The sequence below is a fragment of the Volvox carteri genome (assembly GCF_000143455.1).
Source record: "Volvox carteri f. nagariensis unplaced genomic scaffold VOLCAscaffold_5, whole genome shotgun sequence".
NCBI lineage: Eukaryota > Viridiplantae > Chlorophyta > Chlorophyceae > Chlamydomonadales > Volvocaceae > Volvox > Volvox carteri.
Genome location: NW_003307548.1, coordinates 2217863 through 2233200, shown reverse-complemented (window position 1 = coordinate 2233200; position 15338 = coordinate 2217863). Strand labels below are relative to the sequence as shown.

The following is a 15338-nucleotide window of genomic DNA, read 5'->3' as shown; positions in this document are numbered from 1 at the left end:
AGGCGGCAGATTTGGGTGGTGGTTTGGACACACAGTAAGTTGCTGCCAAATTTAGGGGTAGTATAGGAAAATATTTGTCCTCTTAAGGGCAGAATGTAGCGGGACTCCGCCGCCGTTCACTTCTTCGTATTCTTGAATTTATGAAGATACATCAGAGGCTAGACTATGGATTGGCTCAACCTGCGCGCGCCTTTGGAGGCGTGGCTCAAATCTGCTGGAGCTGCTAAGTTCAGCGACGAGGACCTGCGCGTGCTATGGCAGGGTGGATATAATATGCTAGACGACCTGAAGGTCGCGACCCGGGCGAGTCTCGAGCGAGCCGGGCTGAGACCGGCGCGAGTGGATCAAATCCTCAACGCTCAAGGTGAGTTCCTACTGTCAATTTCCAACTTCAAAACACCGGGGTCCTGGTGAAGCAGCTGACCGCGTACTAAAGTATATAGATGCGGAAGATGCCGAAGTATGTCGGTGAAACATGATGTGGCAGGAGTGGAGAGAATAGTATATTGTGAGTGTGGTTGAAGGGTTACAAGGCGTTCAGCGCACGGGCGAATTTACATGCATACCTTTCATCGCGGGTGCATCACATTGCAAGCTAAGCAACGCGTATACATGATGTGTAGCATCAGTCCTCGGTTCACTTCTTGTAACGAACATCAGCATAGGTCCAAGCCCTCTCACTTGGAGGGATATGCAAACAAACATCATGATAGGTAAACTCGCACGCAACCGAGCATTCAACCGAGCATGCTACGAGCAGTCCTTGTAAGGAGCAGCATATCACCCAAAACGCTGGTGTCGGTATCGGCTGTTCCAAAAAGCTGTTCCAAGCCATCATGGCCTCTGTGCGGGGAGCGCGGCTGGAGCCGGTGAGTTGGTTGTGCTGGCGCAGGCTTGACCTTACCTAAGACTCCGGCTCTAGTGTCCCGCGGCGGTGTAGTACGGAAGGTTTGAGCTATCGTGAACAGCACTGCTGCTGGTGATCATTTCAAGAGGCTGTAGGGTGAGCAACGGCACATTTGTAGTTCTGAGTTCGGAGCGCACCAGCCCCATGTGAAGCATTCCGGCATGTTGCGATTGAATCCCCGATTGCGCAACCACCGCCTCTGTCTCTTCAAGATACAGCTTGATGTGCAATAATCCTGACCTGCATACATGTGATGTTCTCGTCATGCAGGCGCGGCGGCAGGGCCGGGCCCTGGGAGCACGGCAGCTGACGGTGAGACCCCATCTTCATTGCAGGGCCTCTAGGCCTGGAGCTCGTGGGAAGGGTACCGATCCTCAGGGGGAACGATTGGGGTTTGGCTGAACGCTTATGGCATTAAGACGGGTGAGGCCAATGCGAGGCTTGTCTGCCCCCCGCTACGGAAGCAAGAAAAGAAGCGGGCCTTTGTCGGGGGTGCAGAGGCTGTTGCCGGGGGTGCTGGCCTCTATATTGGAAGGGCAGCAGCGAGGCCGTCGCGCGGTGGGGCGGGTGGGTCGTTGCTGGGGGCTGCGGGGTGAGCTGGTTGCACCCACTCGTGTTGGGTGCGTGCTGGGAGCTGTAAGAGGCGGCAAGGGGCGGCTGGCGGGTGGCGGGCCTGGCCCCAGGACCCACCCAACACCCACCCCAGGGGAGCTCGCATAGAGCGCACCAGCTGTAGGCAGGTTGGGGTGGGTGGGCGGGGCGCTCGCTCGGGCATGGCATGGTGGGTGCATGGGCTGCAGTGCAGGCCTGGGCCCTGGCACCTATGCTGTACTGCAAGTCAGCTGGAAGTTGTTCTGTCCGTCCCTTTCTGCTGCTGCTCTGTACCCGTTCGTTCCCGCGTTGGTTGCGTTAATAAGATCCCGCGTTAATAAGATCCTGCATGCATTTCAACTGGGCGACTGGCCATACTTACTGACAAGTCCAGCTGCCAAGTTGGCTGGATCACGTGGTGCTAGCGACGTGGGGCTAAGGGCTTGGCGAGAGTCGAAGAGAGAGTGAGTGCACGGCTTACCCTTGCCGTGACCCCTCCCCCCCCCACACAGTGATGCTGGCGGACCTTCACAGGAAGGTCAGCAAGATGGAGTCAGTTCTGCCATTCCTAGTTTCAAAGGTGCTCTTGTGGCGTGACGGCTCCACTGCAACACACAGCAAGACGGAGAAAGACCGCAAGATATCTGCGCTGAAGTAGCAGCTGCAGTGTGCAGGGGTGAAGGGCTGCCAGCTCCTGGGGAAAGGCATCCCCCCAAACTGTGTCAGCCTTGCGCACCTGTGCAAGCTGTCTTGGGCGGATGGCACGTGCCACCTGCTGGGCTTGTCCAAGGAGGACATCTCATCACCACGCAACACGCTGCTGCTGTCCAAGGTACAGACACTCACGCTTGCATTGTCCTCATCCTACATGAATGCAAGCGCTGTAGCTCGGGCATGGGCACGTGTGTATGGCATGCAGAGGCGGTTCTCTTGGCCTTGATGCAGTATGCCATCTAGCCTGTGGCGGCTGGCGCTGCCTGTGTTCTTGCAGCAGTGTGACCCACCACATCACGTGTTTCCCTGCAGTCCATCGAGCACGCCGCAACAACTCGGCTGTTTGCTTCTATGAGGACCCAGCGGACAAGAAGCTCAAGCTACACATCCTGTGGGACGAGCTCAAGTCGCAGAAGCTCGCCGACTGCCAGTGGCTGGGAGGGCCCAAGGGCAAGGGCTATGCTGAGTTGACCAATGCATTCGGCGACACAACATATGGCGACCTGGAGGCGCGGCCCCTACAATACTACAGCAGCACGGTGGTCCCCTTTCGCCGTGTGCCATGTGCAGCTGAGCCTCGACCGGGCACAGCGGGATGGCAAGATGGCCGGGAGCTGGATCTTCCAGGACTATCGCTCCATAGAAGACGTCCTCACCTGACTTCAAACTGCAGAGCTGCAGGAGCCGCCCATCACAGGCAGCGTGTCGGAGTTGTCGGAGGTCATGAGCATGAGCAGTGCTCCCGCTGCAGTGTAGGCATTGTCGTAGGAGCTTGCCATTCTCTTGCTGCAGTCGCAGCCGAGCTGGGTGGCAAACCCTCCGTGCAGCACAGCCTCATGGTGCGGTGCTTGCTGGCCGCCATGCAGAACGCGGCAGGAGGCTGGCTGGCAGCGGCAACGTGCAGCCGCCAGCAGTGACTGCTGCGCACAGAGCTGTACGACTAGGCTGTGGCGGCGGGGCGGTAGCTGCAGCCGCACACGGAACTGCGTGGCGGTGCTGCTGGTGGTGCTTGGTGCACGGGCCTGGTGGCAGGGTGGCTAGGCACCACAGAGGGTGGAATCGTGGTTGCTTACCAAGGCCGTGCGGTGCCTGCACCTATAAGGGCTGCAGGCGACTGGTATGTTTGTTGCTGGCGGGATGGAGCAGGGAGCCGCGATGATGAGGCCGTGGTGTGGTGTTGCGGTGCTGATGACTTCGGTGTGTCGCTGGTTGGCATGTGTTCCAGCGGACTAGATTTTGGCATCAAAGACCTGAACGGACAACATGATTAGGAGGCCCTCCTCCGCCCTCCCTGATGCTGCACTAAAGTCGGTAATGTATTAGCGGCCTTGCCATTGCAGCTTTTGCATTAGGGTGGGGTATCCATCCGTGTTTCAGCTCTGTAGCCGAATGAAGCATATACTGGTAAATAACATGAAGTGCTGGTGGTCTGTGGATGGCTGCGCTTGTGCTGGGTTGTGCTCCATGTTAGCTGTACGATTGTTGGGCTGTAGTGCGGTGCTGCCGGCCTGCCAAACATTCAATGTCTGCACTGTGAAATCCGTAATATCCTAATACCTCAACTGGCTTTCAGCATGACGTGCATTCCCACGGCCTCTGCAACTGGATAGTGGGCCAACCGGGTACCGTACTGCTACACGTGATTCGTGATATCAGAATTCGTGAAATATTATTTTTGGGCCCTGAGATTTTCACGGCGCGCACCAGAATTCGTGAAAGGACCGTGGCGTTAGGTGGTCGGGATTTTCACCATGCTACCAGATTTCGTGAAATTGCCCCCCTACTTCCCATCCCACCGCGTGTATCTCGGGGTTGGGCTTGCTTCACATCGCATCTATAAACACAGCGTCACCACATGGCTCCCTTTAACAGCTCCTTGTATGCACCACACACTGTCGACATGTCGACACATGTCCGGGTTGGAGCGTGCGCACATGCGCACATGCGCACCAGAATTCGTGAAACGGTGCCTCCAAAAACCGGTCTGGATTTTCACCTGCTACCAATTTCGTGAAATTTCACGAAACTGGTATCACGAATCACGCGTAGCAGTACGGTACTGGCCTGCCAAGTATGCGTCTTACCGACCTCCAGAACCCTCCAGAGCCCCTCAGAGCCCTTCAGAGGCCTGTGCAGATCCCTCAGCTCTGAAGCAGCCGGTGTCCGGAATGCCAGACCACCCTAAAAGCAGCAGAAAGCATGGACGCGGCGCTGGAAAAACAACGCACATTTGAAGTTAACTTTTGGTGTTTGGTGTTAACTCAGCATGTGAAGGAGGCACCTTCCCTGATGAGGCACTCACAGATGTGGACTACATGCTGGCGCTGAACATGGGGCACGTGTGGTCAAGTGACCACGTGCAATTGCTGGAGGGCAAGGGGCTGTTTGACAAGGAGAAGGCCACATACTCACAGCAGATCTACACCGTGACACGACAGGAGGGCTATCGCTTCGCTGTGGAGGGCAAGCAGCACCTGCACCGCCCTCAGAGATGCAGTTGGTGCAGGAGGTGACAGACAGGGTGGCAGGTGGGGTGAAGCGACAGGCAGAGACCGTGCAGGAGCAGCGCCAGGTGCGGCGTGTTGCATGCACTCTTGCGACCATTCAGCAGCAGGCCACGCGCGCAATTGAAGCACAAGTGCCACCACCACGCCGGCGCCACCAAAGAAGCCTGCGGGGGGTAAGCGCGGCGGCAACAGCAGGAAGGGCAAGCGAGAGCAGGTGCGTGGCGAAACACACTTCGAGGTGTCGCGAGCAAATACGTTGGTGGCAAGCTACATTTCCTAGTAAAATTCAAAGGGTTCCCTAGCGGAATGGCTGCCTGCGGAGGACCGACGGCGATGAAACTAACCTGATGCATCTGTTTATATACCTCGCAAAATGTATCAAATGCAGGTTACTTATACGCTGATGTAGTCTGGTGCGACTCCCGAGTTTTGCTGTAATTACACCCAGTTTCGCCCGAGTTTTGCGCGAATTCCCCATCAGTTTCCGCCGAGTTCCCCTGCACCCCGCCCGCGCGTCTCCCCCCCCCATGGAACTCTCGTGCACTCCAGCAAGTCCTTTCGCACTCCGCTGCTTCTTCCAGCCCCCTGCCGCCGCCCCAGCGATCCCTCCCTTTGGCAGCCGTGTGAAACCGTGTGCGCTCTGATGCAATCGCCACCAGCCTGGGTGGTGGTGGGGGCCAAACGCGCAGAGCGCGCCGCGCAACCGGACATGTTTCCTCCGCATCTAGGTCGCACTTATCCGCATCCTCACACGAACTCACACGCAGGGCGGCGCCGAGGGCGCCACCCCACGGGGGTCCCCGTGTCAACCGTGTCAAACCGTGTGTTTGCCCAGAGACAGCTCATGGAAATACGGATGCGAGGTGTGGGGCCCAGACGTCTTAGCAGAAATGCTGGACGGCGGGCTCCCAGCACGCCAGCGCGATAGCAACAATCTAGCGCAAGGTCTGTTTGAAGCATGCTGGCGAGACGAGGCCGTTAAGCTACAAGTGATTTACATGAGGCAGACCACGGGCGCATCACGCCCCGCACACCGGCTGCTGTTTGCGGACTATGTGGAGCTAGCGCAATTACCCCTCCATTACTTTTTTGCGAAGCAGTGCATTGGCTTTTACAACAGGATTGCTGCACAAAAGGACAGTCTTCCGCACCACGGCTTCTTGGAGTGTCAGGCGCCACCCTCCCGTGCATTCCGCCGCATTCCGCCGCATCTTCCCAGTTCCCAGTCCCCAGTGCCCAAACCGAAGCAACGCGGGGCGGCTGGCGCCTAGTGTCAACCGTGTGAAACCGTGTGCGCTCAGAGGCACCTGATGGAAACAGGGTTAGCCCCATGCGTCTCTCTGAGTTTACATGCAGCTCACACGCAGCTTCCCAAACGGCGCGCACCCAACTGCGCACTACCATTCGCGCGCCGCGCCAACCGTCAGCCCCCGCCGAGCTCCGCCGTACCCCGCAGCAGCTTCCCACACGCCTGCGCGCTCAACTACCCGCTCCCACTCGCACGCCTGCCGACTAGCGTCAACTGCCCGTGTGCGTCACTACAGTCAGGTAGCTTCCCGGCCGGGCTATCGTACAACTACCGGCTCCCACTCGCACAGCTGCCGGCTCCCACAGCGAACTCCTGTACGGCTGAGGGGGTTGGGGTGCCGTACACGAGTTAGTTGGGGGTTAGTCGGAGCTGTCCCAGAACAGACATTGTACTATTTTTTCGTGTGATAACACGCACGACCCAAAGACACTTACCTGCAATTGTCTTTCGGCAGCTTTTTATTTAACCTCTTGCGACGAGTGGGATTTGTAACTGTTTCCGTTAGTTACTGCTGTTGCTGTTGATGCTGTGCTGCTTTATCTTGCCACGAGCCACAGGCGGCAACTATCCGGCACATCATTGAGGCAGCGCTTAAGATAGGCAAAATCTCTGAGAAGGCTGTTGATGGTGACATCACCGCCGCCGCCACCGCGGCCATCGATTACAACCTTCCAGACCGCAGCCCCGTGCTTATCTCAACCCACTGCCGCGACTTCAGTCGCCGCCGTCACTGCCCCATCCCCTACAGCTGTCACATCCCCTACAGCCATCAAAGCAAACCACGGGAATCTGACCAGCATAGTGACAGCAGCGATACCGTTAGATGCTCCGTATGGCGAGCAAAGAACGGAGAGGCGAAGGCGGCGCAGCATGGATGGGGTGCAATGGCGCGATGGCCGTAAGGACCCCGACAATAGAGCTTCTGATATCATCCCAACCACTTTGAGCCCACATTGCCCTGACGACGACGCCTCAGCGCGCTCCCCCGCGTTTTGCAGCCGTAGTGTGAAGAGGTTTATTCAGTGCAGCGTGTCACATCTTTGGATCCGGACGTGAATCGGGAACCTGTGCCAGGAGCAGCTGCACACCTGCACCAGCACCAGCATTATCAACAGCAGCAGCAATTCATCGGGCTCGCTGCATCCCTGCATCTGGAAACTTCGCTGAACATGCAGTTCCCGTCGTACCTGCCTCCCTCCCCAAGCGGCAGAGGCAGCGGCATCGGCAGCGGTGACGGCAGCAGCCTCATGGCGGATCCGGCGGGCATATTACAACTTGACCACGTTAATGCAACCCAAGAGGAGAACCAAAGCGCCGCCACCACCGGGCTTCGCCGCTATCGCGGCGGCGGCGGCAGCAGCGACAACAGGACGGCCAACATACACGGTCGACGTTGCCTTCACTCCCTCCTCCCTGCTGCTCTGGGCTACTGCCGCTGCCACAGCTATCGCAGCTACAGCTACCGCTACCGCTGCATCTACAGGAAACGCAACAACTGAGGTTGCTGGGTCCCTTGCTATCCAAGGAACAGCCAAGGAACAGCCTGGTGCCCATGTACGGTGATGGGGCCAGCCGGGCAGCTCCAGCACCCACATCATGGCCTGGTGCGGCGGTATGTGCAGCGGTATGTGCGGCGGTATGTGCGGCGGTATGTGCGGCGGTATGTCCGGCAGCCGCCCTCCCTGGAGCGGAATTCTATAAGAGGTCACCGATTTTGTTTTAGGAGCGCGCGGGGGAGGGGGGTGTTACCACCGAAGCTGCTGAGACTACCGCACCCTTGACGCCGCTGCTGCCGCCGCTGCTGCGGCCTCTACCTAGTGGCCTTGTGGCAGCAGCAGCAGCAGCAGCAGTAGCAGTAGCGGCAGCAGCAGTAGCAGCAATGTGGTAGCGGTAGGAGCGGCATCTTAGCTCACTCGTTTCCGTCGCCGGCAGACTTGTTGCTGCTGTGGTTGAAGCAACTGCCTGCAGCTTTTCTGGGCATGATGCTCCAGCTACAGCAGCAGCCGCTACAGCACCAACCGCTACAGCACCAACCGCTACAGCTGGAACAGTGGTCGCCACAACAACAACAGCGCAGTCAGTGCTGGGCTTGGTTAGGTTGGTTTTGCTCATGGTAGGCTAGGATCGGCAAGCTAGCGGGTCGCAAGCAAGAAACCGGCCTGTCGTACACCACAGGCGGAGAGTCGCAGGAGCAGAGTACTAGTGTTGTCGTGGACATTATTGACGGGGGAGTGGATGCCATATATTACATATGTAGATGTATATCTGTATACACACAACAGTTAGAAGTTGCGGCAGCCTCAGAGAGCGCAGCAGTGCAGTGCACCGATGGGTCCAAGGTTACTCAGGTCAGCAACAACGGTGGTGGGGCCGCAAGGTCCGCCGCTGCTGCTGCCCTCCTCTTCACCGTTGGACCTGCTGAACTCCCAGACGCTCAAAATCTCACTCGGCGCCGGGTTTGCGCGCGGCAGGGACGACGGCAGTAGACAGCGCCAAGGAACTGGGTCTGAACACCAGTACTATCCCTCGCTCGTTCAGCTTGTTGCCCGGCCTGTTGCGGGAGCGTCCAGGGAGACCTCTAGTATTAGTTGATGCAACAATGCCGCTGCAGCCACCAAAAAGCGCTATCCGGTCAGAGTAGCGACCTACTCCATTCCAGCCGACGCATTTTGGCAGACATCTGTATAGGTGTGGTGAAGCAACGTGGTCAGACTTATACGGCACAAGTCATATCTACAAGAAGAGCTGGCGGCGCATGAGTGATGCACATATGTGTATATGTTGGGGAAAAGTTAAAGATTATAGACACCGAATGCTCCAGGTGTACGTATATATAATACGGCATCTTTGGCGGTACATATTAGGTATTTTGAGATTTTGTTTCAATTGCAGCAGCGGGAACCCCCGGGCGGGGAGATCTGGCACCAGATTGAGATGAGGACCGAGTTGGAGGACCGGGAGGGCCGTGTTATCGCTATCTTCTTTGTTTGTTGTCTGTTGTTTGTTGTCTGTTATTTGAAATTTGTTATTTGTTGTCTGTTTAACAGACTCTGTTGTTTGTTGTTTGTTGTCAGCTGGTTGCTGCTCGCTGTTTACCTTGTTTTCTCGTGTTTTTTTTCTTGTTTTGCCTTCCCTGCCGACATGCAGTTCGGCAGCATTAGCGCCGTGCTCCAATTAATGAAGTAAAAATCTGCAGAGTTTTCGTACAGGCGTGGTGTGGGCCGTTGTCGGTCCTCGCCATGTGTACACCCCTAGACCATGTGAGGGTGAATGCACACCCCCACCCCCACCCGATGCCGGTGGGGTCGGTGATGGACCCGGTTATTGATGATTGACCTGCTAGACGACCAAGAGGGGGGAGTTGGCGCCGCCGTTGATCTGGCGGCAGGTTCCGCTGGATGCTGGTGGTGGTGATGGTGGTGGTAGTGGTGGTGGTGGTGGTAGGTGCTGAACCCGAAAAGGTCGCTAACTTAGCTTCACAGAAGTCGGCACACCCAAGGGTCATGAGACGGATGCATGAGGGTGGCACTGCCGGGCTCGTGGCCCTCGCCATCCACCCAGGCCAGGGGGGATCTGCCCACTGGCATGAACAAATCGTACATGCATGCGGCGGTGGCCGCGGCGGCGGCAGTGGCGGAATGTGCTAGCCACAAATGTCAAATATATGGTGCCTGCCTTACACCCCGGAAAGTGCTTGCAAACAAACCGCCAAAATAAATCTCTATGTGCTTAAACAGCTCGGGGCTTTATTTGTAACGATTTTTACGTGCATGCCTGTGTGTGGCTCGTTATTGGGTGGTTTTTTACGTTATGCTGATCTACAGGCCTTTTTGTGACCACGAATACTCTGCGCTACAAAAAAGATCTGTTACCACGTTCTCTCGTCGGCCGTGGTATTTCTATCTATCTATCTATCTATCGATCTATCTATCTGGGCAGAAGTGGGTTTGTGATCGTACGTAATGATAGCGGGGGGAAGCTGCCCGCGCGGGAGTTTTGCTGCCCGCCCTTTCTCATCTAATAAGCTCTTTGGGCAGCGTCCCAACGGCCACGTGGGTGAGTCGGCATAAAGTTAGTCGTCGAAATCCGAAAATGTTATGGTAGGGCGCGCACATACCCATACTCTTGCATTTTGAGCTCTCATCTAGGCCCTATCGTACTCAGAACTAATTCATTTAGGGGCGGTTTGGGACGCCTCGCTGCTGGGCCACGAGTGCGATTCTGGTTTCCTTCTTGCAAGGGTTTCTGCAGGCTCATATTATCATTACCTGTAGTTGTTCAGGTGCGTCTCGCGATGGCAGCGCTTGCGGGCGGGCAGGGCAGGACAGGGCAGGTCCGTTTGTGCTGCTCGGAGGCAGCGACGCGAGTCAACGCCGCATCTAGGCACTAGGGGCGCTCGAGGCAGGGGATAAACTGCCGTAACAGATGTGAGGATGAGACTTCACACGGCGTTTATGTATCCTCGTTCAGAAGGACGGCTTCGCGTGACTGCGCGCGAAAGCGACGGATCTCGTAGCTCTGCGAACGCAAACACCTAGGTAACTCATAAAACATACCAAATAAGATACATTTATAATCCTGCAAATCTCTTAGCGAGATATTGACTGCTTAGGTGGCTCAATTCCGTGTTACTTGAGTGGAAAGCGAAGTACGAGGCAGAACGAAACCTAGCCCCAGACGAGGCCACCCTGATCACGTAGTTCAGACTGCAAAACTTTGCAGGAACGTCATAATTTGTAACCTTTTAAACTTTTATTTCGCCAAGGCTGCCTGTAATCGGGGACTGTATCTCACCGTCCCGTATCCGTCACGTGATTCGCGGTGCGTTAACCTAAGTGTTGGGTACTTTTGGCATTAATTGTGGAGACACTCAGCAGTCGACCTCTTGCTCGACAGTACGATTTGTGGCTCGACCGCCTGCTATCAAACCCTGCAGCTAGGAGTCAAGCGGCTTGACTCCTAGCCAGTTGCAGCACACAGTTAGTTGCTCTCTATTGTTTCCTGTACTTGGATTACTTACATACTACTTGAATTTCCAACCTAAAACCAATGACGGGCCTGCAAGACATGGATGTCGATAGGTAAGACCAAACGCTGCTTGTTATAGTTGCACATTACATTACAGGTCGGATCGTGAAACAACAATTGTCCTTTTCTTAATGCAATGCAGAGATGGGTCAGGAGTTTTGCTTGCCTCGGCTCAGAGTGGGAGGCCTTCGCATAAGCGCTCCTACTGTGCCGATAGCGCGACCGTGCTTTGCCTGTTGCTTGCACGCGTTGAGCAGCAGCTCGCGATGTCTAAGGCATTGTCCAATCATCTCGATGGACTGCTCTTGCAGGTAATGTGGGATCATCACAAGAGCCCTTGTCGTGAACACTGTCATTTTCCTCAATAGGGCCAATACATTTCAATCCTGTTTTTAAGATTGCCATTGGTCTATTTCCCTTCGCAAAAAAGCTCACATGTCGCGAGAACCGCACCAATCCCGCCCCTTAGGCACAAACAATGGAAAACCTAATTCATGTGGCGCTCAGAAACCTTGACTCGCGCAGCAAACGGTCAAGGAAATCTGGCGAGCATGGCCACGGCTCGGGAAGCTCTGAGGCCTCGCCGCAAAACTCGCCGCCACCCGCCTTGCAACTGCTTTCTTCCGAAACCTTGGAGGCCGCTCCGGCAGCTTCCTGCCCAGCGGCCTGTAGCGATTTCCCTGTTCCCCCAAAGCCATCTCTCCGGCCGAAACGGTACTTGGCGAAGAATATCCTGCTGAAAGCGGAGCCGGGGAACGCGACGCCGCCGTGGAACTCCAGCCCAGCGGCACCGCTCCACATGAGGCCGGGATCCGCTCCTGCTGCATCCGCCCCATCCCGCATTAGCTGCGTCGGCCCTTGCTACGGCACTAGCGGCGGTACGCCGATTCCCCTGAATCTGCGGCAGGCGCAGACGCTGGCCGTTCGGTTTTCCTTGACTCGGGCAGCACCCGAGTCGCCCGCGCTGCCCCTCGCTCACCAGGCGCCGTTAGCAGCAGTAGCTGCGACAGCGGCTGTAGCAACAGTGGCGACGGATACACCGAGCGACGGCGCCTCCATCAGATCACCGAACCCTACTTCTCCCCAGGACGTCGCGCCCGTCCCACTTCCACACTCGTTGCTGCTGGTGCAGTCGGCGGGAGTCCTGCAGGCACCACCACTGCCGCCGCCATTGCTACTGCCGCCGCCGCCGCCGCCTCCCGATAGCCAAGATGGTGATGCGCACGGCACCCTGATCGACAGTGGACTGCGTCCAACACGCGCTGCACCGCACTCACCGACGACAGGGATGCCGTCGCCGACTTGCTCGGCCGCCAGCGGCGACGTAATTGCCGTACAAGGCATAGAAGCCTGCACGCCATCCTCCGCTGACGTCGGTGCCTCCGCCGGCGCCGCCAGCGCTGGCACGTGCGTTGGCATGAATCAGGACGATCCGCTTAGCTGGGCGGCGGCCGCCGCTGCCACGGCCGTACTCCAGGCGCCGACCACGTCAGATTCCAGCTGCCACCGTAACTGCCGCGTCAGCTACAGCTCAAGGATCACCGGTGTTGGCTTGCGGGCTACTGCCGTCCCCTCGGGATTCGTACTGCCAACGGAAACCGACAGCAGCTCCCCGGCACCCGCATCAGGTGGCGTACGACAGCATTGCTATCGGCCCGTCGCTTGCACGACAGTACGGCACCATAGCGCTGCGGGGAACTGCCGCCAGGAAAGTGACGGCGGCGGCGGCGGCGGCAGCGACAACGGCGGGGACGATGACAGCGGCGAGTGCATTCATGCCCGGCTGTTGAGTCGCAGCAACAGCAGTAGCAGCAGCAGTTGTAAGAGCAGCAGCATGGGTGCGGCAGCTGCCGCGCCGCCCGGGGACTTACCCCTCGGACAGACGACCGTCAGCGGCAATAGTTGGGTTTCGGAGGTTTGAGACGTTTCAAACGGGCTAGTAAGTAAGAGCTATGGCGGCTCAGGGGGGTTGGTGCAAAGACAGGTACCGGGACAGGGACAGGGACAGGGATGCTTGGCTGTAGATAATGGCGCTGCCCGTGCGCCGAAGCAGCACGCGGGCGACATGTAGCTTGTGCGCATGCTGGATATTAAAAATTGCGCGTTTAGGAGCTGGAACCCTAAATCCTATTTCCCTTCCTTCCACTCGTTTTTCTTACGCTTCCATTCCTCTGTCCCAAGATCTTTATTTGTGCTGCTATCTATCTATACATTGTCTTTTATATTGATACTATCAAAACGGTTCGCGGTTGCGTTGAGAGGCGGCCCGGTGAGGACGGTTGCCTGGTGGCCTGTCCCTGAGCAGGAAAGACGCCCGACCCGCTATGATGTCGTACCATGTATCATTCCATGTCTCGTGTCGTACTGTGTGTATGGACACGAGCGGCCCTGCCGCCATTACGCCGTCCTCCGTTCCTTACGTCCCAAGAGGTGCCAAGGTGAAAGAAAAGTCGATGGGCGGCGCGTGGTAGGTCTTTCTGTTTGCCCCACCCGGACTTGCCGGGGCCCAGCTGACTGGACTTTCTAAAGGGGGAGGAAAAAGGGGGAGAAAAAGGGGGAGGGGGGAAGGGTTGACGCGGCTTCGAAACCCTCCGGGAGCCCTTTCTCAAGAGGCCCAACGGTGGTGGTGGTGGTGGTGGTGGTGGTGGTGGTGGTGGTGGTGGTGGTGGTGGTGGTGCCACAGAGCCAGATGAGGGGAGGGGGAGCCGCTGTGAGGGCTTTTCGCCGCCGTCAGCAGCGCCGTAGTAGCCTAAATCAACCATCTACCTGATCATTTCTTGGGGCTGACGACGACGACGACGGCGACGAGGAGGACGAGGAGGCGAGAGCTCATTAATGAAGCCCGGGGAGGTCTTCCGCCGATCTGCTGGATGTCGCAGTACGTCGTCGTGGAGTTGTGTTTTTTTCCTCTTTCGACGTCTATATTACATGGGGCCGCAATGCCGCATTATTTAGTTCTGCGGACAGAGACTAGGGACCGAGGGACGAAAGGAGGTAGGCTGGTGGCCTCCCCCTCCTCAGCCTTTCTCCGCTTACGTGGTCTGGTTTCTCTTTTTGGATAAAGAAGGACACAAGTATAACGCAGACATACAGACAGACACGCAGATGCGTTAGTACGCAATGCTCGGTTTTTCAGATATAATTGAAATTCAAGGTGAAATAGGCATCAAGGTAATCATGCATGTCACCGGCTTGGCTCGCTTTCCTTTTCTGTTTTTTCTCACGACTTTGATGGATGCCGTATAGCTCGTTGTACTGCATCTGGTCTGTCGATGACGTGTCTTGCTTGTTTCACATAGGAGGAGGGCGGGGCAGGAGGAGGGGGGAGCACACTATAACAGCAGTAGTGTAAACAAGTTAATAACGGAACGAGGAGTGCACGGAATCATGCACGTCTATCTGTATGTATGTGTGTGTGGTTTGTTGGGGTTCCCGGTCGAGAGGAGGGTTGTTGGCGCGGAAGTGGATGATTACTGGAGGGAACCGCCGGCCTGCTGAGTCCTCCGCGGTCACACAAATCTGTTCTGTATGTTTTTTTTTATTTTTATAGCACCACCAGCAAAGCACGCGTGCGCGCATTGGTGGGGTCGGTTTTCTGGTCGGCTTTCGCTGGTGGTTGTTAAGCTGGAGAAGAGCAGTAGCAGTAACAGCTGCTATAGCGCAGCTGCAACAGCAGCAGTAGTAGCAGATGTAGGTCGCCCGCCGGGGAAATGATGTCGCGCAAGTATATCGAGGTGGGAAAAACAACGGTGTGGGTGCGGGTGCGGGTGCGGCGTTTGCATACTAATATTCACATGCTCCTTGTCCTGCCCTTGTTGCCGAAATTGCTCGGTGGCATGACACTTCACACGTTACATCGTACTTCAACTTTTTTTTAGAAGTTTACTAGGGCAAAGTCCTTTTGGCGGCTTAATTCTATCCATATATCTGTGTTATGTATATTATATTGCTTGTACGGCAGGTTTCCGGCCTCGGCACCTTTCTAAGGACCTTATTAGTCATGCAGATGTCTTGCGTAGTTGTCGTTATTCACATTCCCACTTCATGGGAACGCCCCACTCTTCACCTTGCTACTCCGTCTAGTGCCGCTTTGCGTTCTGTCGTGAAGTGTTCCTTTATATATCACATCTTTCTTACTCCGCTATTTTCTTAGTTATTGTTTGTGTTGTTTTTTGTTGCTGCTGCCTTATGTTGATGACTACGATAATGTGATGGTGCTCGTGTAGTTTGTATGTTGCATGTACATGCGCTTGCATCCACTTCAACACATCAGCGATTTCCC

At 56.4% G+C, this 15338-nt stretch overlaps 2 protein-coding genes across 2 annotated transcripts; one reads left to right on the top strand and one right to left on the bottom strand.

The window, feature by feature from the left end:
• Window positions 1-836: 836 nt before the first annotated feature.
• Window positions 837-9675, top strand: VOLCADRAFT_103376 (uncharacterized protein; the record flags this gene model as incomplete). Its single annotated transcript, XM_002947238.1, has 15 exons — window positions 837-869; window positions 1178-1219; window positions 1252-1499; window positions 1708-1962; window positions 2011-2036; window positions 2525-3051; window positions 4704-4784; window positions 4821-4933; window positions 5320-5389; window positions 6586-6926; window positions 7204-7414; window positions 7473-7632; window positions 8204-8405; window positions 8459-8659; window positions 9417-9675. 15 exons carry the CDS (start codon window positions 837-839, stop codon window positions 9673-9675), a joined length of 2769 nt encoding a protein of 922 aa, XP_002947284.1.
• Window positions 9676-11548: 1873 nt separating this feature from the next.
• VOLCADRAFT_87506 (uncharacterized protein) lies at window positions 11549-12475 on the bottom strand (the record flags this gene model as incomplete). The annotated part of the gene is made up of 3 exons (XM_002947099.1): window positions 11549-11792; window positions 12036-12069; window positions 12334-12475. 3 exons carry the CDS (start codon window positions 12473-12475, stop codon window positions 11549-11551), a joined length of 420 nt encoding a protein of 139 aa, XP_002947145.1.
• Window positions 12476-15338: the final 2863 nt, after the last annotated feature.